This window comes from Amblyomma mixtum, chromosome 2 (genome assembly GCF_055824585.1).
Source record: "Amblyomma mixtum isolate Tamu chromosome 2, ASM5582458v1, whole genome shotgun sequence".
NCBI classification, from domain to species: domain Eukaryota; kingdom Metazoa; phylum Arthropoda; class Arachnida; order Ixodida; family Ixodidae; genus Amblyomma; species Amblyomma mixtum.
The window spans coordinates 32,606,915-32,631,821 of record NC_143013.1 but is presented as its reverse complement, the minus strand read 5'-3'; the positions used below and the strand labels follow the sequence as shown (position 1 = coordinate 32,631,821).

Sequence of the window (24,907 nt, the reverse complement as noted above, 5' to 3'; positions counted from 1 at the left end):
CGTGCGCCTGGCTGATATTGCGATGTTGTTCGAGGCCTTTCACGAGAGCAGCCGGATTCCAGTTCCGAGTACGTGTGCGTATATATGCATGTGCTGAACGTGTTTTACGAAGTGTTGGTTGCGCGCGATACGGGAGCGTATGGTCTTCATTGCGTTTGGCGCTGTGCAAAAGTGGATATGCTTTGAAAAACGCTTAAATGAAACATGTCCTTTATTAAAAGCCCTCACGAGCACATTGCTTGAGGCATTTCTGCGGGCATATATGGGGCCACGTACATTGTCGTGCTGATTCTGTTGTCGCCAACTGTTGTACAGCTTCATGCTCGGGCCTTCTGCCACATGTGCTCACAATATCTGAGAAGTACCGCAGGCATGCATCTCCTCGCGTTTGGCTCATTAAAAAAAAAGATAAAAATGAGCTCTTAGCGCTGATCATCATACGCGGAACGTGAGGCGCCGACACGCAGGACTTTATTGTAGTGCCTTTCATTCCAGTGCCAGTTCTCTGCTATAAAGCTGTATTATTACAGAAACGATACGCAGCTAAATTTATACAGTGCACCCGCTTGTTCTAGGTGGACGTTAAGCTGATATGCGCTTTTGTCGAGATTATGTGTTCCTTGCCCGCAGCAAAAGCCGGTGGCCGACAGACTACAGTTGAACGAAACGTATCCCGATTCTTTACTGCTTACAGCTTACAGGAAGCAGGTTACGAGCGTAGAAATCGCAACGACCACAGCAGAGTCCACCATGCAGGGTCGATCGTCGGCAGTCATACCAGTCATATATACTTACGGCATAGTAAGCAAACACGCAATAATCCGAGAGTACGGCTTGTCGTTTGATAAACAACGCACGGGCAGTTTTTCCGTCCTATGTGGTGTCGACTGAAACACGTTAGATTGCGATTGCTCATCGCATGCTTTTGAGGATTTCTTGAAGCTTACACAGCACACTGTGCACCGAAGGCACACGCTCGCGTTGTCGTCGTCGATGTATACGAGTGCGAGCTTGATCAGCTGCTTGTTCTGCAGTCTGCGGCACGCAGCCCTGCAAGTCGTCGTTTTCGATACCAAGCAGCCTATTTCTACCGTACGGGTGCGTAGCAATGAGACGCAGAATGCGAAGCTAGAGAGAGCATCTTCCCTTCGTGATCTGCGACTTGCTTGCCCCCGTGATTGCCGGCAGGCTGGTTCCGGTGGCCGCCAGCCCACGTGACCATGATGCGTTTTCCTGTCAGAGACGAACTTGCGTGCCGCCAGCGGGCTGCCCGAGCGCGGTTAATTGAAGAGGCCCAATACGTGGTTATAGCTTAGTTGGTATTTCCCTTTTATTTACCTCTTAGGAGGGTCCCTTAAATGATTGCCTCTGGTATGTGATGCAGGTGTCCCGCAGGGAGGAGCCATTCCAGGACCTCTCCTTGCCCATTCCCGAGGAGAAAACCCCCCGAGGGAGTGCAGGGTCGCATGCCACTCTTCGGGGCAAAGGTGCCCGGCGCAAGGCACTGGAGGGTGGAAACAGCGCTTCGGCTGCCACGAAAACGACACCTGGTCGTGAAGCGCTGAGTGGCGGGAGCATTGACCCGACAGAGGCTGATGAGGAGGACAATGGGTCGCCAGCCGAGGAGCAGCTGACAGCGCAGGTGTCAAATCTGCACCTGCATGAGCCAGTGGTGACCAAAGGCCCAGCTGAGGGATCCCTGGAGGCTTGCCTAAGAAGCTTCACTGCACCCGAGCTGCTTGCAGGTAGGGCTACACTCTGCTATCACAGTCAGTACTGTGATAGCAAGCAGTTGTGAAATGAACCGAAGCTGCACTGCATACTTGATCCGCATAACTGTAGTAAATCCTCATTAACTCAGTTCTAAAAACAGCACGAAGCCTCCCAATATAAATGGAGCTTCTAGACAAGCAAAGCACTAAAATTTTCGATGGACTGTTTGGCTTGCAAAAATTTCTGCCTATAACATAGGTAGGTATATTTTGTGATGCCAAGTCCACTGCACATTCGGAGCACTTAATCGTGTTGCAGCGCGGAAGTGCAAAAAACATGACCTACAAAGGAGCCTGCAGTTGTGTTGATAATGTGGCAGCAGTGTTGGCCATCTTTCCTGCAGTTCAGACGACACTGTGACCTGTGGGGAGTCAAAAGACTGCTTTCTCCCTCATGTCCATTCTTGGTTTGCCTGGTCGTTATTGCCTTGGGAAGCCGGCTTTGTCCTCACCTTGCATGACACCAAGCTTTGAAAGTGTGGATGGTGCAAGTCAGTCGCAACCGCATGCACTACAGAGCTGCACAAAGTGCCAGCTAAGTGCTCATGTTATGGTGTGGTAGAGCAGCTTGTTGTTTGGTCCGTGGTATGGCTCACATTGCGACATGCGGATCACTTAAATCGCTGCCTGATGCCCCTTTAGTCAAGTTTTCACAGGCTAGGTTTCGAGGTATCCAAAGTTTGTCACAAAAGCTTGAGTGTAGATTGTGCTGTATGAAAAGCATTCAGGTTAAGGGGGGACACTGGTCTTGAAAAAAAAATTTTATCAATTTAGTCATAGTTATGAAATTTTCAGGGCACATGTATTTTTGTGCGCTGATTCTAGGTATGTCATTTAATTTCATGTAAAACAATTCCTTGAGCACGTATGCACATTTTATGCAACTGTTTTGCGGAGAGTTTTGAAGAAAATTTGCTGCAGGAAACTCGCTGAAATGTATGCCATTGGGTTCTCTTGACACCAAGAAATACAATAAGGGTAAAATTATAATCCTGGCTCTCGTAGAACTCGACTAATAGGGTACTGAAGCTGCCACTTCAGAAACAGGAATACACACTTTCCTTCTCATTTCTGAGGCGACAACTTCAAAACTCTATAACTTAAGTTCTATGATAGGCAGGAAGACATTTTCACCCTTATTGTATTCCTTGGTGTCAAGAGAACATAATGGCGTACATTTCAGCGAGTTTCCCACAGCAAATTTTCTTAAAAACTCTCCGCAAAATACTAGCATAACAAGTTCATAAGTGCTCAAGGAATTGTTTTACATGAATTTAACTGACATATTTATGATCAGCACAGAAAAATACATATTCCCTGAAGATTTCATAACTGTGACTTCATTAATAAAAATTTTTGCTCCACCTCCCGTCTCCTGTGCTTGATGTCAAAACAGTGCAAGTATGAGCCTCATGGATTGGTCTGTGTGTCCTATTACTATTGTGTTGGCCACTACACTCATATGCTATACAATGTCACTGCATGTTAAAAGAGCCTCAGGTGGCCAGAGTTAATCCTGACCCTCATCTGTGGTACCTCTTCCTCTCTACCTCGCTTTATCCTCTCCTTCAGGTTTTCAGACTGGGACAATTACTGCACCTTTTTCCTCGCGATATATTTCCATTTTAATGCGACAGCGTTAAGGGCACACTGCCGCAGAAACCTGGCATCGGCAGCAAAAAATCCCCAAAACTGGGGCTCATTCTTGAGAGTGGAACGGAACATTTCCACTCGTTGCAGAGTCCGCCAAGGGGCGCTGCAGAGCTGCGACGTCACCACTCCTGTATAGAGGACGGGTGCACTTTCTGGGACACGTGCCGCGTGCTACTCTTTATGCTTGCAGTGTCATCATCAACTGCCTGCGTTCTTGTGTTTGTCGTACTGTGCTTTTGAAGCCGTCATCGTTATCACCTTCTATCCGTATGCATGTAAGCGCATCAGCCTGCAGCAATGCTATCGTATTGCCTACAGCTAATGGTAATTAAGCAACTTAAGAACAAACTGCGTAACAAACTGCATGCGTTATTGCGTCATGTGCCCCCGAATTTTTCTCTTAAGATCTAGCTCACCTGACTGGTGCAGAGCATGGCATTTGCACAATTTGTATGTTCATTTTAAGGGGGGATGAGGGTCTTGAAAACTTGTTTTTTATTTTTCAACATAACTTATTGAAACTTAGCACGCAGGTGTATCATAGAATGCTGATTTCAAATATCTCACCTGGAAGAAAATTTATCGCAAAATAACATTCAAATTAGGCAATTTCTTACGGGCCTTTATAGTAATTTATCAGTTAAAGAATGATTTTTTTAAGAATAAGTAGACATTTGCAAAGGCCCAAAGCACATGCTAAAGCTTTCTTTTTTCCTTTAAACATGATATATGAGCAATTAGGCGAAGTGTGGGCTAATTACCACCACGTCATTTTTTCTTTCCAACTTTGTTGTTTATTTATGATCAACAAAATTAGTTTGTATACATTCTGTTAGCTTTAGGATGTGCTTTGGGCCTTTGCAAATGTCTGCTTATTCTTTAAAAATCTTTATTTAACTGATAAATTACTAAAAAGGCCCGTAAGAAATGACCTAATTAGGATATTTTATTTTGCCATATATTTCCTTCCAGCTAAGATATTTGAAATCTAAATGCATATTCGAAATCAGCATTCAATGATACACCCAGGTGCTAAGTTTCAAAAAGATATGTTAACAAATAAAAAAAAAGTTTTCAAGACCCTCATCCCCCCTTAAATGAGTGCAGGTTTGCAGCAACTCTCAAAAGTATTGCACTGAACGAGCCCGGGAAAGCAAGATTGGTGTTCCTGCACAGTTTAACGTGAATCTTGTTTCAGCGTGAACCTCGTTTCAAAATGGGGTGGGCGTGTCCTCTCTCCTGGTGTGCAGGGGCCAACGGACTGCACTGCGAGGGCTGCCAGTCGGCGCGTGCGGCTGCCAGCCTGCAACTTCAGGTGTTGGAGGCACCTCGCATTCTGACGCTGCACCTCAAGCGGTTCCAGCAAGGTGCCACCTTACGCAAGGTGCAGAAGCACGTGCCATTTCCCGTGGAGCTTGACGTGACACCCTACTGCTGCAGGGATGCAGAGGTGAGAGTGCACTGAACTGCAACGGGCCTTGTGGTCGCATGAAAAGTAGGCTGCTGCTGTTGCAGTGTAGATGGCACATCCAGAGGTTTTGCGTCATCTGAAGCCAAGTGTTTATATGATGCATCATCCCGTCGCATTTGCAATTTGAGCGCACTGTTACTCACTCGCTCTCTGTTGTGGCAGAGACCAGGTGCTTGAAGCTGTGCTCGGAAGAACTTCGCGAACGTTGCCGCGGACTACGCGATGATCCCGAGTTGCATGTCTGTGTAGAGGAGCGCAAGTGTAAATGGCAAGAGAATCTGAGTGTGAGAGTTTGTGAGGCCGAGGAGATGAGACAGTGGCACTGGGATCAGGAAACACATGCCTGCAAAGCCATCGGACGCAAGAGAAGCGAACCAGGATGCTGCCATTCGGGTGTTTTAGTGCCACCTCAGCGCCAGCCTACATGGCCTTTCTTCTTTAGTCAATGACAGGCTCTCAGAGATGGCGAATCTCAGTGGTAAATTCCTCATTCATTAGCAACATTATACAGAAGTGGGGTTAAATGACCAGCTGCTGGAACTCGCATTCCTTGATTAAGTTTTTGATATCCAAGTGTCATTGTAAGAATCTTTTTTTATGCAGTGTGTTCATGTTTAATTCATTTCTCTTTGCGATGCCACTTGTTTCTTATCGATGTTCATCCTGCTGATCATAAGAGCTAAAAATGTTAGTAGCTTAGTTGCAGTTTTTTTTTTTAATTGTAAATGTAACACTGTGAATTGTTATCTTTTGACTTTCAGTCATCTCAAGGCAGTGAAATTGACTGTTCACAGAAAATATTAAATTGAAATATGGTTTTAGGTAGATGTTGAAACAACCAGGAAAGTGTGATTGGTGTGCACAGTGCCGATTATCTTGCCACAAAAATAAAACAGACGCTTTCATTGTGCACCATCCTTCTGCATATGTTGAGAGTAGGCATTTATTGGCACTTTGTTGCACTTCAGCCGTTCGCGACACTTCGATCGAAATGGATCATTTAATCATAGTTTTATGCATTAGGATCTGCACAGCATTGCTACAATGCATGCGGAAGAGTAGTGCATGGCCCCGTTAAAGTAAGAACTACTAGTCTGCAAGTCAGCAGAGGTGAACAGGAGGGATACTGTGGCATTCGCAGATAAGGGAGATGTGGCAAATGTAGTCCACTTGAATACAGTAAATCCTAAGACCTTTGGAGTCTGCCACGGAGTTCACTGGCTGAGAGAGTTCACTGCATTGCTTGACAGAGTGTGCAATGAAATGTTTGGGCCTACTTTCAGATGAAGGCACCAGCAGCGTATGTTCTTTACGGAGTCGTGGAACATGCCGGCAGGATGACGGGTGGCCATTACACAGCCTATGTGCGTGGTGCTGGAGGGAGCTGGTTCCATGCTAGTGACAGTCGAGTGGTGTCTGTGACACAGCAGAAGGTGTTGGCCAGCCAAGCTTACCTGCTCTTCTACTGTCGTGTTGATACACTGCGAGAATAAAAACACCACAAGTGTGCTAAAAAGTTGGAAAAAAAAAAAATCATGTTTGTGTTTTCTCTTATCTACAGAAAAGTAGTGGCAGTAACTGGAAGCACCTAGCAGTCTTTCTTGTGTCAAACTTTCGGCGGGCTATAGAAGAGCCGACATCGCTCGTGGAACACCTGCAAAGAACAGTTGTACGTTGTGGTTGGTGGAATGCAGTGCAAACATCGCTCAAGCCAGTCAGTCAAGAGAGAGAAAGGGTTTATTGACAGGAAAGGCAGAGAGGTTGGCCAGAAAAATGAACATCTGGCCTGCTACTCTGCAGTGAGGAACGGGAAGAGGAGAAAAAAGAGGGTCACGATGGGGGACGATGATGATACAGGCTTTGACTCACGTTTGTAATGTTGGCAAGTGTGCCTTGTCTTTTTTCATCTGCCTCCTCCCATCATCAGCATCAAGCCAGTCAAATTTTGTTGTCTTAAAGCTTAGTTCTTGCAATCACTGCCGTGCTTAGCTTCTAAAGCTAACACCATGCACTGGGACACAATGAGGAGCAAACATAATGCATAATTTTCAAGTGGCCGTCCTTCTTTTGTTATTAATGCGATAGCGTTTAGGCTGTCATCTCACAAAAAAATTTCTGGTTTCTCTGTAACGAAATTCCGGTTAGTAAATTTCCTGATGTCATCAACGTCATCATCAGCCTGACTATGCCCACTGCAGGACAAAGGCCTCTCCCATGTTTCTTCAAATAACCCTGTCCTGTGCCAGCTGCGGCCATCCTATCCCCACTAACTTCTCATTCGCCCACCTAACTTTCTGCTGCCCCCTGCTATGCTTCCCTTCTCTTAAGATCTAGTCGGGTGACCTTGTGACATCACCACAACCTGCCCATCCTTACCAAATTCAATGCACTTGCCCACGGTGGTGTTGTGCATGAGAAAAGCAATCTGGCTATCACAAGCCCCACCTGCCGGGGCAGTGGCACATCGCTTAACCGCTGCACCAGTACAGCTATAAGGACTCCCCATGACCTATGGAGTAATTTGGCCAAGGATGGCACAAACAAGGAATGGTTGGAGGCCATTGGGAGTGGGCTTTGTCCTACAGTAAACTAAATTTTACTGATGTTGATGACTTTATCAATATACCTGCTCTTTATCAGGCAAGTGCAGTAGCACCTTGGCTGTATACCAATCAGGCACGATTTTGTGCACTTTAGTGCACAAATTCCTCGACGAAATCTTCAAGCCGCAGAGCTGCCTCTGCCACATGACTAATAGTGATAAATACTGCTTCAATGCATGACATTGTGGTGAACTGCTGCTTTCTGCTGCTCCAAGAAATGGCATGACCAGAAAACAATGGATACACATCCACCAGTCAAGTAAAAATGATGACTTGGAGAAAGACTACAGTGTTTCCTAGGTAGTAAGAGAGGTAAGCAGACAATTGCATAGTTTGGAAAAAAAGAGTGAAAGTGAAAGGGAACAAGATATCGACATGAAAGAAAGATTTTTCCATTTTTCAAACGTACACGAACACTCTTCCAAGATTGCATTTTACTATTTGCCCTGTTATCCTTTAATATGAACCACTGCTCTGGCTCGGTCGCTACTGCGGATCCAAAAGACTGGTTCGATTCCAGCCACGGCGGTTGAATTTCAGTGGAGCCGAAATTCCAGAGGCCCGTGTACTGTCCGCTGTCGGTGCACATTAAACAACCCCAGGAGATCGAAATTTTCAGAGCTCTTCATAATGGCATCTCGCATAGCCTAATACCCGTGCCACACGCGCACAAGAAATGGCAGTAAATGCTTAAGGCCTTAAGTTTGTTAATGACATTATTTTTGGAGTTGGTGCTACACGTCCACATTTAATGCCATTATCGAAAGTGGCGATGACGATAACGCTTGCAAGGTGGTCAAAAGTTTCATCTGAATATAAACATTCCTAATGAGTATAATATATCGGGAATGTTGTTCAAATGTAATGTGAAAACGACTTTCCAGAAAATACGGCTGTTCCTGCTTTACAAGTCGAAAAAGTAGCCATAAACTCACATGTCAGCACATAAGTCGAGAGTACCTGTCAATAAGGCTGGTTAAAATGGCTCTCTTTGCAACGAAAATGCGATATAGATGCCTCATATGACTGAAAGTTAAGAATCAACCATTTCCTACTGGCTAGGAAGTTGTTACTAACAAAGCTGCACGCTTTTCTGCGTGTGGAATGGGAACGAGAGTACACATTGCACGGGCGAATGAGTTGTGGCGAACTCAGTAGGTCGCGAATGGCAGTAAGGCTAATGACATTAAATTTATGCGTGTGGCACCACACGAATGCCATTAAACTTAAGGCAGTAAGCACTTAACCCTTTATTGACGGGTGTTGCCTGTGGGCAACAAACCAGAAATCAATTTTTTTCCTTTTAGAGTTTCGGTTTCGGTGCGGTTTTTTTCAGCAGTTGGTCTGGCAACAATATTATCAGTCTCACTCTAGCGCCATCTGGTGTTAGAATGCACAAGCAAACTACCAGGAAGAAGAAGTTTGGCGCGCAAATCGTGTTTCGTCGTGGGAGCTGTCTCGTCAACTTCACCACGCTAAAAAACAGGTTAGTGCTCATTGTTGGTTATTGCGGCTTTAAGAGAAGCTGTACTAGTTCTTCATGGTATGCTGATAGAATTGATTCTCTTTGAAGAGGTGAATTATTATCGAAATGAGCGATTTTCTGTATGTTGCCTGTGGGCAACAACAGGCAATACGCGGTATTTCATTATGCAGTATGCATTATGCTAGCGTTCGGGAACTGAATAAGTTCTCTTTTAATTTGCGGTATGTTTTGGCTCCCTCAGACGTTACCTGGTCAATTGTATGGGCTGAAAACATGGATCCTGGGATATTCTATGGGAAAATACAAGTAAAAGTCCCACCGGAGCACAGTGATGACTCTGACCTCGCGTCCTCCAGTGACGATGAAGTGGATTCCACAGGCACACATTCCACTGGTAAGCGATCAGTAATTTCTTCTGGTAATACCTAATAATAATTCGTTGCCTAATTTTTGCGTAGGTTTTTTATGCGACTCCAATGAACGAGATGAAGGCAGCACTGACACAAGTACTGTGAGAACCGCTGTTTCCTCGTCGCACCATGCCCCTGGTAATGCAAGAAAGCCGTCTGCGTCATGGAGAACTATTCACGACAGCAAGGGAAGAGAGCAGCCAACATGAGAAGGTACGCTACCTTCCACGTCACTTGTGCAATCACCAATTGGCTACTTTCGAAGCTATTTTGATGAAGCGATTTTGGAGCATATCTGTGAGCAGTCCACCCTTTACAGTGCCCAACAAAACCCCAACAAAGTCTTGGTGCTGACAACTAAAGAGCTCGAGCAGTTTATGGGCACCATACTTACTATGTCTATAATGAAACTGCCTCAGACACGAATGTATTGGTCTGTGGAGTTCAGAGTAAAACAAGTAGCAGACACTATGCCCAGGGACCGCTGGGAGTTCATAAAAAAGTCTCTGCACTTCAATGACAACACGGAAGCACCAGATCTGAGCGACGTAGATCGGGATCGTATATACAAAATTCGACCGCTTGTTGACCACCTCGTTGAGAAATGCCGCGATATTCCAAAAAATCAGAAGCTCTGTGTAGACGAGCAGCTGGTGCCTTTCAAAGGCCGCAGCTCTCTAAAACAGTATTTGCCCAAAAAACCCAAAAAGTGGGGATACAAGCTATTTTTGCTGTGCGACGCTTCCGGGATCGTGTACAACTTTGAAGTGTACACGGGCAAGATTTCACCACAGCCAGGCATGCCAGACATAGGCGCCAGTGGCAATGTTGTCCTTCGCATGGCAAATGAGGTGCCACAAAACAAAGGCTATATCTTGTATTTCGACAACTGGTTTACAAGCCTGGCCCTGCAAGTGGTGCTGCAAAAGGTCGGAATCAGCTCCATCGGTACAGTCCGCGAAGTCCGTCTGAAGGGCTGCGCTCTCCCATCTGACAATCAACTGAAAAAGAAAGGTCGTGGAGCATACAGCGAGAAGGAAACAACTGTGGATGGGGTCAAGCTCAGAGCCGTAAAATGGTTCGATAACCCCCATGTTACACTCTTGTCAACTTTCGCCTCTGCTTCGCCAACGCAGCCTGCGAAGCGTTATGACAAGAAAACGAAGACAAGTGTCATGATCCCTTGTCCATCCATGGTAGCGGTGTACAACGAGTCCATGGGTGGAGTAGACCTTACCGATATGCTGGTGGCCCTCTACAGGATAACGCTGAGGTCAAAGAAATGGTACCACAAATTTTTTTTTCATTTTCTAGATGTTGTGGTAGTAAACTGCTGGCTAATCTACAGGAGAGATGCCACAACTGCCGACATTCCCAAGAAAGAGCAGATGCCCTTGCTAGCCTTCAAGGCTGAGATCGCCTGTGCTCTCAGACAAGAAGGGAAAGTGTTGACACCTTCAAGGAGGCGACCACTGGGGACTTCGCAAGTTGAGAACAGCCTTCAAGCTAAAAAGTGCAGGGGACCGGCTGCACCGGTCCCATGCAGAGAGGTACGCCTCGATGCAGTCGGGCACTTTACGAAGTTTGTTGAGAAGAAAGGGCGCTGCAAGTACCCAAACTGCTCTGGCATCACACGTGTGTTTTGCACAAAATGCAACGTGCACTTATGCTTCACGTCGGCAAAAAACTGTTTTTATAACTTTCACACTCGTGCCTGAATCGCTCAAGAAAGTGTGACAAAGCCAACTTCTGGCATTTTGCCTGATGTTGCCTACAGGCAACAAAGCGATATCTCTAAGACAACCGAAATAAATGTTTTTGTTTTTGGTTCTTTGCGTTCTCCTTTATTCATTTGATGTGAATTTCAGAAAAATAAACAATTAAACGCATTATTCGAAGTCCCGTCAATAAAGGGTTAATGGCATTAAATCTGTCCGTGTGGCACGGGTATTAGTCGCTTTGGGACATTAAACACCCATAAACCATAAAGAAACCATTTAACATATCTATAAGTGGGTATTCTGCCTCTTTCTTTTAACACTCAACACCATGGCAACCACGGGTGAATATGTAATGAAAACGCTGCAACGAACGAGGACAAAAGTAAAACACAAATGACAGGACTAGCACCCCGTTGGTTTCTGTGTTTATTTGTGTTCTACTTTTGTCCTCTTTCGTCACGCCGTTTTCATTACATCTTCAAGCATGAACCAACTAGCCCAAGCAAGAGTTCCACTCAACCATGGGTGCGAGGCGTACCAATCGAAGACAGCAACAAGCGGAGAAAGGGTCTTTGAAGCGAAGATCGCATAGGGTGATAATCAGCTATGCTGTGGTGGTCTATCAAGGCTTGGGCCAGGAGTGCAGAAATTGGGCTGGAGGACAATGGTTTGTACTGCTCCTCTCTTTAACACTATTTACAATAATGATTCCACAAAGTGCATCAGCGGGAAATTTTTCGGATTCGTCCTTCAAACCAGAATTGGGAGGTGAAGAGGGATGCAACCATGCCCTTCACAAGTGCCCGACTGGTCCACTCACCTTTAAACTGCGATCCTTCACGACTTCCTCAACATTCAACTCATTTCTCAACAAGCGAATCTGAAAAGTAAAGTGGCAAAGAGTTAACAAACAGTGCATGTAATTAGGTCGCGGAGATTTCACTTTACGAATGCGCACCGACCTGGGATTGCTCTTTCCGTAGTTGCCGCAAAGTGGTTGGGTCGTCGCCTTTCGCTGCGCGCAGCTCTTGAAGACGGTCAAGCTTTTCTTTAGACTGTTGCAGGCACCCCTTTATAGCTTTGTCCCGTTGCGCATAAGCGGCTAAAAGCTGCCCATACAACTTTTTGCACAGCGCGGGAGGGTCGCACTCAGCCGAGAAAGACTCCGTAGGTAGAGTTGTGTTTAGAGAAGATATTATATTGTCATCTACTCGACGAAGTTTGCGGAGCACCTCCTGAAATGACACAATGATTTCACAGTAAGCAAGAGAAAAAAACTGGCAGCAAATGTTAACAGCTACCTGGAATGCCATAAAATCGTCACATGGAGGAGCAGGCTCGCCGGGCGATGCGGAGGCCGCCATGTTTCTGTTGACGGCATAGCGTGTCTCTACTAGCCGCCTATTCGTACTAGAAACTTTTTTTTCCCTCAAATGCTTAGAATTTGTAACATTATCATCTTGCAATACGATGAGGGTACACATAAAAAGAATTGCGAGCTAATAATTTCCTTTACTTCTTATTGGAAGCAGTACAATTTACACAAACGGTGAAAGAGTGGTGGTCCCACAATGCATCTCGGTCAGATTGTGGGTGCACGGAGGAATCTGCGTTGTGCTGGAAATTAAAAGGTATGCGGGGTTGTACATTTTTGGCAAATGTAGAAAACGGTCACTCGCATCGCGCATAACCTATTAGTGTTCGCTATCGATGAGCGGACAGCTCCTCGGAACAGCTACGCGTATTCACGTCGTGCCTTTCACTCCGTGGTCGGCTCGCCAGGCCGCTGGCAGTGTCCAAAGGCTACCTGCGACGACGACGTCTGAAGGCCTAGCGTAGACACCGGTGGAGTCATCCCGCTCCTTAGAAGTAAGCGTGACGAGACGGCGGGGTGGCCGCATGGGTGGGCTCTCGTGGGCGGGAAAGGTCGTAGCGCGAGTGCTCGTTCAAAATCGGCCAGCCTGGCGCCCATCTCGCTGTAGGGCGCTAAGCCTACGCAGGACTTAGGGGCGCACTGAGGTCTGACTGGTTGTTGCATGCAGGTCCGACGATGGCGAGCGGCGGCAACGCGGGGAGCGGCAACAGCCACCGGCTGCGCTACAAGAACGCTGGCCTCGACGCCCAGGAGCTGCGGCGGCGGCGCGAGGAAGAAGGCGTGCAGCTGCGCAAGCTGAAGCGCGAGAGCGAGCTGTGCAAGCGGCGCAACTTGGGAGCTCCGGAGTCTGACGGAGATGGCGTCGCCGGGCCCGAGCGGGCTGGAGTCACTGCCGAGATGGTGGCTCAGCTGTACGCCGACACACCCGAGCTGCAGCTGCAGGCTACGCAGCGCTTCCGTAAGCTGTTGTCGCGCGAACCAAACCCGCCCATCGACGAGGTCATCGAGACTGGCATCGTGCCGCGCTTCGTCGAGTTCCTGCAGCGGGACGACCACTGCACGCTTCAGTTCGAAGCCGCCTGGGCGCTCACCAACATCGCTTCGGGCACCTCTCTGCAGACACGGCGCGTGGTGGAGGCAGGCGCGGTGCCCGTGTTCGTGCGCCTCCTGGGTTCGGAGTATGAAGACGTGCAAGAGCAGGCTGTCTGGGCGCTGGGCAACATCGCCGGCGACTCGCCCGAGTGTCGCGACTACGTGCTCGACCAGGGCATCCTGATGCCGTTGCTGCAGCTGATCAGCAAGTCGACGCGCACCTCGATGACGCGCAACGCCGTGTGGGCGCTGTCCAACCTGTGCCGGGGCAAGAACCCGCCGCCGCGATTCGAGCAAGTGCAGCCATGCCTGCCGCTGCTGGCGCGGCTCCTCTACGTGAACGACTTCGACGTGCTGGCCGACGCGTGCTGGGCGCTGTCGTACTTGTCGGACGGCCCCAACGACAAGATCCAGGCGGTGATCGACGCCGGCGTGTGCAGGAGATTGGTAGAACTGCTGATGCACGCCAGCCAGGGCGTGGTGTCGGCTGCGCTGCGCGCCGTCGGCAACATCGTCACGGGAGACGACGCGCAGACGCAGGTGGTGCTCAACTGCAACGCGCTGCCCTGCCTGCTGCACCTGCTGTCGTCGCCCAAGGAGTCTGTGCGCAAGGAGGCGTGCTGGACGCTGTCCAACATCACTGCCGGCAACCGACAGCAGATCCAGGCCGTCATCGATGCCAACATCTTTCCCGTGCTGGTCGAGGTGCTGTCCAGGGCCGAGCTCAAGACCAAGAAGGAGGCCGCGTGGGCCATCACCAATGCCACGTCGGGCGGCTCGCCTGACCAGGTGCGCTTCCTGGTGCAGCAGGAGTGCGTGGCGCCGCTCTGCGACCTGCTCACGGCCGCCGACCCCAAAGTGGTGCAAGTGGCGCTCAACGGACTGGACAACATCCTGCGCCTGGGCGCCCAAGACGCGCAGAACGGCCGCGTGAACCCATACGCCGTGCTTGTGGAGGAGTGTTTCGGCCTGGACAAGATCGAGTTCCTGCAGTCGCACGAAAACGCCGACATCTATCAGAAAGCGTTTGAGATGATCGAGCACTACTTCGGCACTGAGGAGGAGGACTCGCGCATCGCGCCGCCCGCACAGGGCGGCCAGTTCCAGTTCGGCCCGGCTCCGGCCGCTGAGGGCGCCGACTACCGCTTCTGACGGGGCCCGCCGCCCCGACGCTAGTCCGCCGCTGCTGCTTGTTGTACATAACACACACACAGAGAGAGAGAAATGAAAGAGAAAAAAAAAAGCTGTATTTATTTGCCCGGGGCCCCGCCACCCCTGTGTACATAGAGCCTCGGAGAGGAGAATAAAGACTTATTTCCCTGCCGTCTACGAACTTTTTTGACTTGCATGCCAATCTAGGTTCATCTTGGTAGCACTTTCGCCTTGCTGATGTCGTCGCCGGCCCCAGGATGCAGCAATATATGCACCAAACAGGGTCAAAGCAGCTAAGATGAGGTTCAGGTGGATGCGCGCCTTGTTGCGCGTCTTCTCTATCACGGAAGACCTGCGCAGGAGGAAAATTGGGAGAATGGGTAGACGAACCGTACTCAACGAAAGCACAGCCTCCTTTGACGAACGTCAAGGTCGAATCGTTACGCGCAAACGTAGATTCTAATGCAAAGCCAGAACACCGACGCCAAGCCACAGTACCGCCACAGACGGAGACTTACGGCGCGAAGTCTGGAACTTGTCCCTTGGGATACTTCTTGTATAATGCCAAGATCCATTTATCGTATGCATTCGTCTTGCGGTGCGTAAGTCCTGCGTACGTCCAAGCACATCGTTGTGCAACTTTAGGTGGTTCAAAAAAGAAAAAAAAAGCTCGCCTGTGCTTACGGCTCGTTTCGGATGAGTCCTGGCTGAGAAAGCGAAGTTTCGGTTCACGCGCAAAAGTGGTTGTCACTGGCCTCGAACTGCGGCGTCCAACGCAGAGAAGGAACGCAGTCGCCCGACACGGAACTGAAACTACGGACGCCGCCATCTTGAATAGCGGACACTCAAAAAAGCGCTCTGGTTCCGAGGCTAGGTCTCCCTCCCCGCGAAATCCCCGCGGGGTCGGCGAGAGAGGACATTTTGGATTGTCTGGGGCGAGGCTACGCTTCCCCAAGTTGCCATTGAAGTTGGGCGAGGGAGACAATTAGGCCTTTTTCTTTCGCTTCTCCAGCAAGTTTCGGTGCGTCGGCAAGTTGTTAACCACGGCGAGAAGTCCAGGGATTCGTTATGAATCCAGAAGATGGTTACGAACTCGATGAGTGAGTGCACCAGTGTTTTTCCTCCGTTTGTTGTTTCCCGCTTGGCGAGCTGTGCTGTGCGATGGAGGCGGTGAGTGAGGGCCGCCGACACAATGAACGCTTCCCTCGCAAGAAAGCGCGTCACTGATGTTTTTTCTCTCTCCACGCGTGCCACCGGGCCGCGGCCCGACTGCTGCTGCGGCCCGCCGGCTCGGGTCTGCCACGGGCCGCAGCGGCCCACTTGTTTCCTTCATGGCGCGCCGGCGGAAGAGTTTGGATAAAAATCGCCAGAGGTGAGCCAACTCGGAGGCAGCCTAGCCTAGCCCGGCTTACGTTGCGAACTTGGCTTCAGGCGCCACGGTGTGAGCCGTGTACCCACCCCTCCCGTTTTTGCGTTGCCGCGAGTGCGTTCGCGCCCAGGTTAGCTAGCAGGAAAATGCCGTTGAGGATGGGGCGCATACGGGCGCCTGGTTATTTTACTTTGGCTGCCACATTGTACAGGCCGTAATTGTTGACCCAATTTGAGTCCATAGTTATCGTGAGCTGCTTGTGTGGGCTGGCGTCGCGTGCGTTTGGTTCGCGGCGACTCTTTGCCACTGCTGCGAAAGTGGACATGAAATTTATAAGTTGGGCGTTTGTTTAATGAGTGGTCGCGGCGTTGCAGGTAAAAATGCTCGATCGGGGCATCTGACAAGAAGCGGCCCTTTTGACAGGGAGGGATCGGGCAATGGAAGCTTCTCCCTCACTTTGTTCCTGTCGGCGGCGCCGGCGATTGGGCGGCTGGCGCTCACGTGATGCCGTCCGCGCCAATGGCGGTCGCGCGTCGCGCGGCCCGTCCGCCGCCGCTGTGCCCCGCGTTGGCGCGTGCTGCGAGCGGGCTAACCGATCGGCGTTGCGATGTTTGCAGGTCTTGCCTTGAGGGTGCCGGCGCAGCGTTTGGTAGAAGGCTCTTCCATCGCAGGTCTGTCGTTGAACGGCGGCTCCGGGTAAGTCTTGACAGCGCAGCGAGGGCGTCCTCGGAGGCCTAATTCCGAGTTAAATTCGCGGCATTTTCTGCGTGCCGCGGGGCAAGGGAAAGTGAGGACACACATCACAAAACAACTGCACGCACTGTCAACAGTGCGTTCATAAGCGGTGCTGGTCACCTTTCACCGCGTCAGTAAGTTTCTCAGCGGTGGGAGGGGTTGACATGAAGGTGGCGATGACTTCGTCAGTTTATGCGGAAACCCGAGACTGATATGGTTTTGTGATAAAGCACACAAACAATAAAACAGGGACGAACGCAACTTTCAACTTCTTTTTATGCAAACTGCCGCAACGGCATAAGCGCATTGTATTCAAGAAAGGCAGAAAAAGGAAGCTTTTAAAACATCATGAAACTTGGGAAAAGCGCGATTGCTTGTTTGGTTGCTTGTTCTCTTTGTAATGATTCATAAGAAATTTGCATACACGGATCACCATTATTTACGTATGACTGGTAAATAATTTAGTTTTTTCTTTCATGCTGTGTCAGTTTCAACAGCTGTGCGATGGCTCTTATGTGGAGGTTTAGTAAAGGCCCAGTGAGGCATCAAGACACTGTGATATATATAACTGCTTCATTGTTTTGATTTTCTCATGAGCTGGAATGATAAGAAATGAAGAAGCAATGATTATGTCGCAGTTTTTTTATGCCTCGCGTCACCTGTACTGAACCTTGATGTCGCAGCGGTCAGTTACCTGTCGAAACTAAAACAGCATGAGAAAAAAAAAACTTCAATAGGTAATTATTTACTGGTCATAGGCAAATGCCACGCGGTGATTGATGCATATTAATGCATCGTTACAAAGAACAAAAGACAGCAAATATGGCGTCTATATTTCTTGAATAAATTACCTACTCACACATAGATCAGTACTTGGCTGTTCGCTGCAGTCTCGTATGACTCAGGTACAGTCTTGGAATTTTAAACCCTACATACAATACCTTACGAACTCCCCTGTCATACTTTTCAATATATCACATGCCTAATACGGTCAGTTTAACTTCTTTTTCTTTTTTCTCAGCTATGTGGATGATTCACTTATGATGGGGCTTAGCATCCCAAAAGCGGCTCAGGCCATGAGAGAGGCCGTAGTGAATGGCTCCGGAAATTTCGACCTCCGGGGAGGTTCTTTAACGAGCACTGACATCGCACAGAACATGGGCCTCTAGAATTTCGCCTCCATGGAAATTCGACTGCCGTGGCTGGGATTGAACCTATCGAACCTGTGTCTTTCGGGTCAGCAGCCGAGCACCATAACCACTGAGCCACCGCGGCGGAGAGGCATTATGAAGGCTTCTGTTGTTTGTATTTTCTTTTTGTCTACTTAATCAAAGCTAGGTTTATAGTTCCACCTTTGTGGCAAGATTTCTTGTGGCATGCATTCGGGGAATGCAGGGCAGCAGGGGAGTGTAGGATGAGACAACTTTTGAATGCAGGAAATGTCGAATGGTGTAAAAAGTATGAGTGTGCACCTATGATATGATAGATGAAAAAGAAGGAATTAGTTTTTTTTTTGGTGCTGACACTTAGAAATTGTGCATCGCCTGTATCGATGGCTTGCGTTATCGTCACTGTGGCTGCCATGTTGGTTGGTGTACGAGGAGTGTAGTTAACACTATGTGTGGTCCACCATTATGGTGTTGCTGAGGTCACGTTGAAACTAACTGTTGCAGAGTATAAATGTGCAAGATGACGACCTGAGGATTCCTGCTTTGGCCAGAATTGAATATACGCTCAAGGCCCCTAGTGGATTTTCATAGGTGGGGAGAACAAGACAGAAGCTTGCAAATTACATGATCTGTACACACATACTTGACCATACTCAGCAAACAGCATAGATCTAAAAGCACCAAGAATACATATGCTATCACAATGACAAAACTTTAATACGACATTTCAAGGGCATGAACAAAGGATGAGTGATCAGAGGTTGCAGTAACCTCAGTAGGCAAGCTCTGCGAATCTGAAATGGCTGTCAGGAGTGGTGAATATTTAAACTTCTGATTGTGTAAAGGTAGTGTTAATCTTGAAAGGGTGATTCTAGTGTGATAATATATGGTATGCTGGATGAGGAAAACTGTGGCTGAAGGAAGGCTAACCACAGTATAGATTATTCATAAAACAAGTCATTTGGTCTCCTAGTATTGTGGGGTAATAAAAAGCTTGTTTGCCGCCGCAGTGGTTAAAGTGCTCAGCTGCTGACCCGAAAGACGCGCGTTTGATGCCAGCCTTGGCAGTCACATTTTGATGGAGGCAAAAGGCTAGAGGTCCGTGTACTGTGCGATGTCGGTGCACGTTAAAAGAACCTCGGGTGACAAAATTATCTGTAGCTCTCCACTACGACGTCCCTCATAGCCTTAGCCGTTTTGGGACGTTAAACCATAAACCAAACCAAATTCAAAGCTTGTTTCACTAGACAAGTATGAACAGTTGTGGGCAATGAGTCTTGACTGCTTTTTGTAGTGATTCGATGGAATTTGTTAAATATGCTTGATGGGGATACCAAATGATGGATAAACTCCACTTGAGATGTTGCAATTGTTTACGTAGGCACTTCGATTCACAAATATGAAGGCCTTCATGTTGCCCCTCCCACATTCAAGGGAGTGTTAAATCTTGGTGTGATAGAAGTAGGTCCTGTCCTTGATCCAGTGCTGTGTGTTTGAACTCTCTTAATTTGGAATTGTGTTAGAGCAGCCCTGCTTGAACCCAGAGATTGAGCGACTCTTGCCTCTCGCAGGGTGCCTGTGACAAGCAGCGTTGGCACGGTGGGGACTGCTGAGGCCGCGGCCGTGGAGCACCAGGCAGCGGACACGTCGACACCCGGTAAGTGTCCCGCCGAGCGGGCTTGGTTCCCTTGTGGCCCGTGGTGGCGTGCCTTGGTGATGGTGGTGGTGCGAGGTTGCCTCGGGTGGGCCGCATGCGCACACACACAAGCAGACGATCGCGACACCCGCGTGATAAGCGAGAGACTCCCTCCCCCTCCTTGTTTGTTACGTTTTCTTTTCCCTCCTTGGTTGTCGTGCGACGGCAGAGACGAGCGCGTTTTGTCCGGCGGCAGCGGCTCCTTGGTTGGTTGGCGGAGGCAGGCACACCACGACCGCACCAGGGCGGGCGCCGGCGCCCCTGGTGAAGGGAGCTTGCCTTGCAGGGCGCATGGCGGAGGCCGGCCCCAGCAGCTGCCACCGCTGCCCACTCTGCCCATTCGCCACCGAGTCGGTGGCCGACTTCTGCAAGCACATGTGCGTGCACACGGACGCCCGCGGCAACTGCTCCATGTGCGACAAGTTGTTGGGGGCCAAGGCGGAGGCTGCGGCAACGGGCAAGCTGAGCTGCTGCGTGTGCGGGGAGGCCTTCGCCGACAGTGGAGGCCTGCAGGGCCATCTGCGTGCGCATGTGGCGGCGTGCCAGGCGTGCGGGGCGGCCTTCCCTCAGCGGGCCCAGCTGGAGGCTCATCAGAGGGCCTGCCACGGCGGCTGGGTCCTGTCCACCAGCGCGGCGACCACGGCAGCGGGGGGTCGGGGCGGCCGGGGGGCGGCGCGCGAGGGCCGGGAGCGACCGTTTGGCTGCGCCACGTGTGGCAAGGCGTTTGCCCAGAAGGTCCACCTGGAGAATCACGTGCGCATCCACACGGGCGAGCGACCCTTTGCCTGCTCGGTGTGCGGCAAGAGCTTCAGCCGGAAGGAGCACATTGGGCGGCACATGCGCACCCACACGGGGGAGCGGCCTTTTTGCTGTTTTACCTGTAGCAAGAGGTTCAGCCAGAAGGTGCACCTGGAGAGCCACGTGCGCATCCACACGGGCGAGCGACCCTTTGTGTGCAGCACGTGCGGCAAGGCGTTTGGTCGCAAGGAGCACATAGAGCGGCACGTGCGCATCCACACGGGGGAGCGGGCCTTCCTGTGCACGGCCTGCGGCAAGGCCTTCTCCCAGAAGGTGCACCTGGAGAACCACGTGCGCATCCACACGGGAGAGCGCCCTTTCCGGTGTTCTGCTTGCGGGAAAGCATTTCGCCAGAAAGAGTACATCAAGCGGCACATGCGCACCCACACGGGCGAGCGGCCCTTTGCCTGCCCCACGTGCGGGAAGGCTTTCCGCCAGAAGTCGCACGTGGACCGCCATGCACGCACCCACCAGCCGCCCAAGGGGGCCAAGCCGCTCTTCTTCCCGGCCAAGGAGCTCTAGAGAGGCTTACCCGCTGTGTTGCCCCCCGCAGGCGTCCCCCCTACCCGATGCCCGCTCTGCCCTCCCGACTGTGGCGGGGCGGGGCGGGCCTCTGCCTGCGGCCTCTGCGGCCTGGCCTTTGCCCAGCGGGGTGCCCTGGAGGCGCACCTGAGGGCCTGTCCGGGGCCCCCCGAGGGGCTGCGCCTGCTGCTGGGACCACCGCCGCCCCCCGCCCCCCACCCGCTGCAGCAGCAACAGCCCCCCTCTGCTGCCCCTCCGGCTGTGGAGCGGCCCTTTGGCTGCACGGCATGCGGCAAGAGCTTCGGCCGGAAGGAGCACATTGACCGGCACATGCGGACGCACACGGACGAGCGCACCTTTGCCTGTGCCGTGTGTGGCAAGTCGTTCCGGCAGAAGGTGCACCTGGCGCGTCACGTGCGCATCCACACGGGCGAGCGGCCGTTTGCATGCGCCGTCTGCGGCAAGAGCTTCAGCCGCAAAGAGCACATTGGGCGGCACATGCGCACGCACACAGGCGAGCGACCCTTTTGCTGCCCGACGTGCGGCAAGGCGTTTGCCCAGAAGGCCCACCTGGAGAACCATGTGCGCATCCACACGGGCGAGCGCCCTTTTGCCTGCGCCGCCTGCGGAAAGGCCTTCCGCCAGAAGGAGCACATCCACCGGCACATGCGCACGCACACAGGTGAGCGCCCTTTCCACTGCGCCGCCTGTGGCAAGTCCTTCCGCCAGAAGTCCCACGTCGAGCGCCACCTGCGCACGCACGCCCGCCCGCCCACGCAGCAGCAGCAGCAGCAGCCCCCGCATCGCCACAAGAAGACGCCCACTTCCTTCCTACCGCTGTGCGCCCCCCAGCCGACGACGGCCGCTCCGCCACCGTTCGTGCCACCCTGTACCTAAGCGCGCAATAAAGCCACCTCCATCACGAACCGGTCAGTCTCGTCCTTTCTTTATCTCTGCTCCACGCACACCACAGACACGTGCATGCTGCCGGGTTGTGTGGGGGGCTGGGTTTCGGGTCTGATGAGGGGTCCTTTGCAGGCATGGCCGAAGGCGGAGAGGAGAAGCCGCGCTGCCCGCTGTGCCCCTTCGCCACGGACAACATGGACGAGATGAACAAGCACGTGGCCCTGCACCAAGTGGCGGCCGTGCAGCAGCAGCAGCAGCAACAACAGCAGCAGCAACAGCAGCAGCAGGCAGCGGCTGCTGCAGCGGCAGCCGCAGCAGCGGTGGCGGCGGCGTGCGGCATGTGCCCAGACGGCAAGGAGACGGCAGTGACCCTGTACGGGTGCGGGGTGTGTGCCAAGGCTTTTGCTCTCAAGGAGGAGCTGGACGAGCACATGCAGAGCCACGCCAGCCGGCTGTTCAGCTGTGCAGTGTGTGGGGCGATATTCGTGGATAAGGAGCACTTGGAAGGGCACATGCGCACGCACGCCCCACCGGAGGTGTTTAGCTATGGCGGGCCGGGTAAGCCCCCCCTTTGCTCGTCGTCCTCTTGCCCGACCGCCGAGGGGCCCCGGGGCAAGAAGCGGCCCTTTGTGTGCCCCACGTGCGGCAAGGCATTCCGCCGCAAAGAGCACGTAGAGAGGCACTTGAAGATGCACACGGGGGAGCGTAACTTCGGCTGCGCCACGTGCGGCAAGTCGTTTAGTCAGAAGGTACACTTAGAGAATCACGTGCGGATACACACCGGAGAGCGGCCCTTCAGCTGCCACGTGTGCGGCAAAGCCTTCCGGCGCAAGGAACACATCGGCCGGCACATGAAGACACACACAGGTGAACGGCCCTTCTGCTGCTCTGTCTGCGCCAAGCCCTTTGGCCAGCGGGCCCACTTGCTCAACCACCTGACCATACATTCTGGAGAGCGCCCCTTTAGCTGCGCCACGTGCCAGCGCACCTTCCGCCTGAGGGAGCACGCGGAGCGCCACGCGCGCACCCACGCCCCGCCCACAGGTGGGTGCTGCCCCCCCTGCCACGCAGACACGCACACAGACCCAAGCGCCCTCTCTACGTCTCTCTCATAAAGTGAACCCTCCCCACCCCACCCCATCCCCGCCTGCATGCCCGCCCCACTAACCGCGGCCCCACAAGTAACACGCTCGCTGCTCCCTCGGCTGGGGCGCCCTGGCTCGCCTGACTCGCATCCCGCCTTTTGCAGAGGGACCCAAGGAGTCCAAGGCCCTGGTGCGGCTCCACAAGGGACCGGCAGCGACGACGGCCACGGCCACCATGGTGGATCCGTCCGCAGCCACCACCCACCGCTGCCCACTCTGCCCGTTTGCCACCACCTCGGTGAACGACTTCTGCAAGCATGTGGTCCTGCATGCCGAGGGCCGCTCCAACTGCACCGTCTGCGACAAGAAAGAGGTGGTCGAGCCCCTCGAGGCCCCCAAGCCTGGCCCAGGAGTGGTCACCGTGGCGACAGTGGCACCGCCCTCACCCCAGCGCTGTGGCGTGTGTGGCGAGACCTTTGGTGACGTCACTGCGCTCCAGTGTCATGTTCGTAGCTGTCACACAGAGCCTGCGGGTGCCACCCAGCTGCTTTGGAGCTGCTCCTTCTGTGGCCTTGTGTTCAGCCAGAAGAACCAGCTGGACACACACGTGGCCGGCCACATGGCTGTGAGCGAGCGTGCGCCATGGACCGCAACGGCACGCACTGTGGAGCCGTTGGCGAAGCCCAAGGAGCGACCTTACACGTGCCCGACCTGCGCCAAGACCTTCTGCCAGAAGGCCCACCTCGAGAACCACCTGCGCATCCACACGGGTGAGCGCCCCTTCAGCTGCACTGTGTGTGGGAAGGCATTCCGGCGCAAGGAGCACATTGGCCGTCACATGCGCATCCACACGGGAGAGCGGCCCTTCTGCTGCCCACACTGCGGCAAGCGCTTCAGCCAGAAGGTGCACCTGGAGAGCCACGTGCGCATCCACACGGGGGAGCGGCCCTTCAGCTGCTCGGCCTGCGGCAAGACCTTCACACGCAAGGAGCACATTGAGCGCCACATCAAGACGCACACTGGCGAGCGCATGTTTGTCTGCTCGTCCTGTGGCAAGTCCTTCAACCAGAAGGCCCACTTGGAAAGCCACATGCGGACACACACTGGTGAGCGGCCCTTCAACTGCTCGCCATGCGGCAAGACCTTCCGCCAGAAAGTGCAGCTGGAGCGTCACAGCCGTACCCACGCTCCACAGCTCCTGCAGTTGCCCCCGCAGCAGCAGGCCCCCCAGCAACAGCAGCAGCCACCACCGCAGCAGCCGGGCTGCTCTGAGGAGCAGCAGCAACAGCAGAGAGTGCCCCTGTGCATCCCGGGCTGCCCAACATGCGGCAAGGCCTTCTGCTGCCACCTTGAGCCAGGGCTCAACATTCGCAACCTTCTGGGTGAAGCCGCAGCTCAGCAGCAGCAGCAACAGCAGCAGCAACAACAGCAACAGCAGCAACAACAGCAACAGCAGCAGCAATGTGCCGTGCAGGACCCAGTGGCCAAGGCAACGGCAGCTGCGGGGCCTCTGTAGCCTCGCCCTAATTGCCCCCCCCCCCCCCCCCCCTGACTGTTACCTGACTCAGAAGTGACTTTGGTGGCGGGTGTTCTTGTCTCTGTTCCCCTTTCTAAGAGTGCGCGCGCGTGTGGGGCGCGTGAAACGTGGCTTGATGATGAAACAAATATGAAACCTTTTTGCTGTTATATGCCTTCAGTGTAAGTTAACATTCTCCATTGCCCATTTTTAGCCTGTTTGACCACAATAAAGGAGCTTTGACACACGCCTGCCATCCCGAACTGCAGTGACCACCACCGGCGTGAGGATGTGCAACGATTGTTAGCCGAGCAGGCTGTATTTTCGTGCGGGAATGTTTGCCACGTTGAAGGAAATAGAGAATGCCAATAACGCA

At 52.1% G+C, this 24,907-nt stretch overlaps 5 protein-coding genes and 1 long non-coding RNA gene across 11 annotated transcripts in view; 4 read left to right on the top strand and 2 right to left on the bottom strand.

Annotated features, from left to right (window-relative positions):
• The window catches only part of LOC149358880 (ubiquitin carboxyl-terminal hydrolase 16-like), a 27,481-nt gene extending 21,069 nt beyond the window's left edge, over window positions 1–6,412 (top strand). For both annotated transcript variants that reach the window (XM_089571064.1, XM_089571063.1), the window contains exons 10-12: window positions 1,385–1,745; window positions 4,676–4,875; window positions 6,180–6,412. In XM_089571064.1, coding sequence (XP_089427190.1) covers window positions 1,385–1,745; window positions 4,676–4,875; window positions 6,180–6,389 — 771 coding nt within the window. In that variant the 3' untranslated portion in view covers window positions 6,390–6,412. The remainder of the gene's footprint in view (window positions 1–1,384; window positions 1,746–4,675; window positions 4,876–6,179) is intronic.
• Window positions 5,800–12,868, bottom strand: Ccdc58 (Coiled-coil domain-containing 58). Its single transcript, XM_089571081.1, has 5 exons — window positions 12,418–12,868; window positions 12,079–12,351; window positions 11,937–11,996; window positions 6,485–6,550; window positions 5,800–6,377 (listed from the first exon to the last, which is right to left on the bottom strand). The coding sequence occupies exons 1-4, from the start codon at window positions 12,598–12,600 to the stop codon at window positions 6,503–6,505; spliced, it is 564 nt and encodes a 187-aa protein (XP_089427207.1). The 5' UTR covers window positions 12,601–12,868; the 3' UTR covers window positions 5,800–6,377; window positions 6,485–6,502.
• Window positions 8,772–10,407, top strand: LOC149358879 (uncharacterized). The gene is made up of 3 exons (XR_016288253.1): window positions 8,772–8,985; window positions 9,227–9,379; window positions 9,444–10,407. It is a non-coding gene; the product is annotated as an uncharacterized LOC149358879 (long non-coding RNA).
• Window positions 12,678–14,912, top strand: Kap-alpha1 (karyopherin alpha1). Of its 2 annotated transcripts, none has more exons than XM_089571066.1 (2): window positions 12,678–12,747; window positions 13,159–14,912. In XM_089571066.1, exon 2 carries the CDS (start codon window positions 13,167–13,169, stop codon window positions 14,733–14,735), a length of 1,569 nt encoding a protein of 522 aa, XP_089427192.1. In that variant the 5' UTR covers window positions 12,678–12,747; window positions 13,159–13,166; the 3' UTR covers window positions 14,736–14,912. The 2 variants fall into 2 exon arrangements, with proteins under 2 accessions (XP_089427192.1, XP_089427191.1); XM_089571065.1 differs by lacking the exon at window positions 12,678–12,747 and adding an exon at window positions 12,760–12,985.
• LOC149358876 (UPF0389 protein CG9231) lies at window positions 14,809–15,950 on the bottom strand. Its single transcript, XM_089571083.1, has 3 exons — window positions 15,420–15,950; window positions 15,254–15,344; window positions 14,809–15,087 (listed from the first exon to the last, which is right to left on the bottom strand). Exons 1-3 carry the CDS (start codon window positions 15,562–15,564, stop codon window positions 14,910–14,912), a joined length of 414 nt encoding a protein of 137 aa, XP_089427209.1. The 5' UTR covers window positions 15,565–15,950; the 3' UTR covers window positions 14,809–14,909.
• Window positions 15,641–24,907, top strand: LOC149358875 (uncharacterized). Of its 4 annotated transcripts, none has more exons than XM_089571055.1 (5): window positions 15,641–15,835; window positions 16,722–16,800; window positions 19,580–19,665; window positions 22,063–22,797; window positions 23,180–24,907. In XM_089571055.1, the coding sequence occupies exons 1-5, from the start codon at window positions 15,817–15,819 to the stop codon at window positions 24,529–24,531; spliced, it is 2,271 nt and encodes a 756-aa protein (XP_089427181.1). In that variant the 5' UTR covers window positions 15,641–15,816; the 3' UTR covers window positions 24,532–24,907. The 4 variants fall into 4 exon arrangements, with proteins under 4 accessions (XP_089427181.1, XP_089427184.1, XP_089427180.1 ...); XM_089571058.1 differs by having other exon boundaries at window positions 15,642–15,835; window positions 22,063–22,488; XM_089571054.1 differs by having other exon boundaries at window positions 15,642–15,835; window positions 22,063–22,974.

Bases quoted from the DNA above. Each gene is read 5' to 3' on its own strand.
- Ccdc58 (XM_089571081.1), bottom strand. From the start codon at position 12,600: ATGTGTACCCTCATCGTATTGCAAGATGATAATGTTACAAATTCTAAG. The intron at 12,352-12,417 runs GTAGCTGTTAAC...GTGTCATTTCAG, and splicing joins ACGATTTTATGGCATTCCAG to GAGGTGCTCCGCAAACTTCG. The intron at 6,551-11,936 runs GTGAGTGGACCA...TGTTCTTTGCAG, and splicing joins TGAAGGATCGCAGTTTAAAG to GTGTTCCACGAGCGATGTCG.
- Kap-alpha1 (XM_089571066.1), top strand. From the start codon at position 13,167: ATGGCGAGCGGCGGCAACGCGGGGAGCGGCAACAGCCACCGGCTGCGC.
- LOC149358876 (XM_089571083.1), bottom strand. From the start codon at position 15,564: ATGGCGGCGTCCGTAGTTTCAGTTCCGTGTCGGGCGACTGCGTTCCTT. The intron at 15,345-15,419 runs GTAAGCACAGGC...GGACGTACGCAG, and splicing joins GGACTCATCCGAAACGAGCC to GACTTACGCACCGCAAGACG. The intron at 15,088-15,253 runs GTAAGTCTCCGT...CCTCCTGCGCAG, and splicing joins CAAGTTCCAGACTTCGCGCC to GTCTTCCGTGATAGAGAAGA.
- LOC149358875 (XM_089571054.1), top strand. The intron at 16,801-19,579 runs GTAAGTCTTGAC...TGCCTCTCGCAG, and splicing joins TCGTTGAACGGCGGCTCCGG to GGTGCCTGTGACAAGCAGCG. The intron at 22,975-23,179 runs GTGGGTGCTGCC...CGCCTTTTGCAG, and splicing joins CACCCACGCCCCGCCCACAG to AGGGACCCAAGGAGTCCAAG.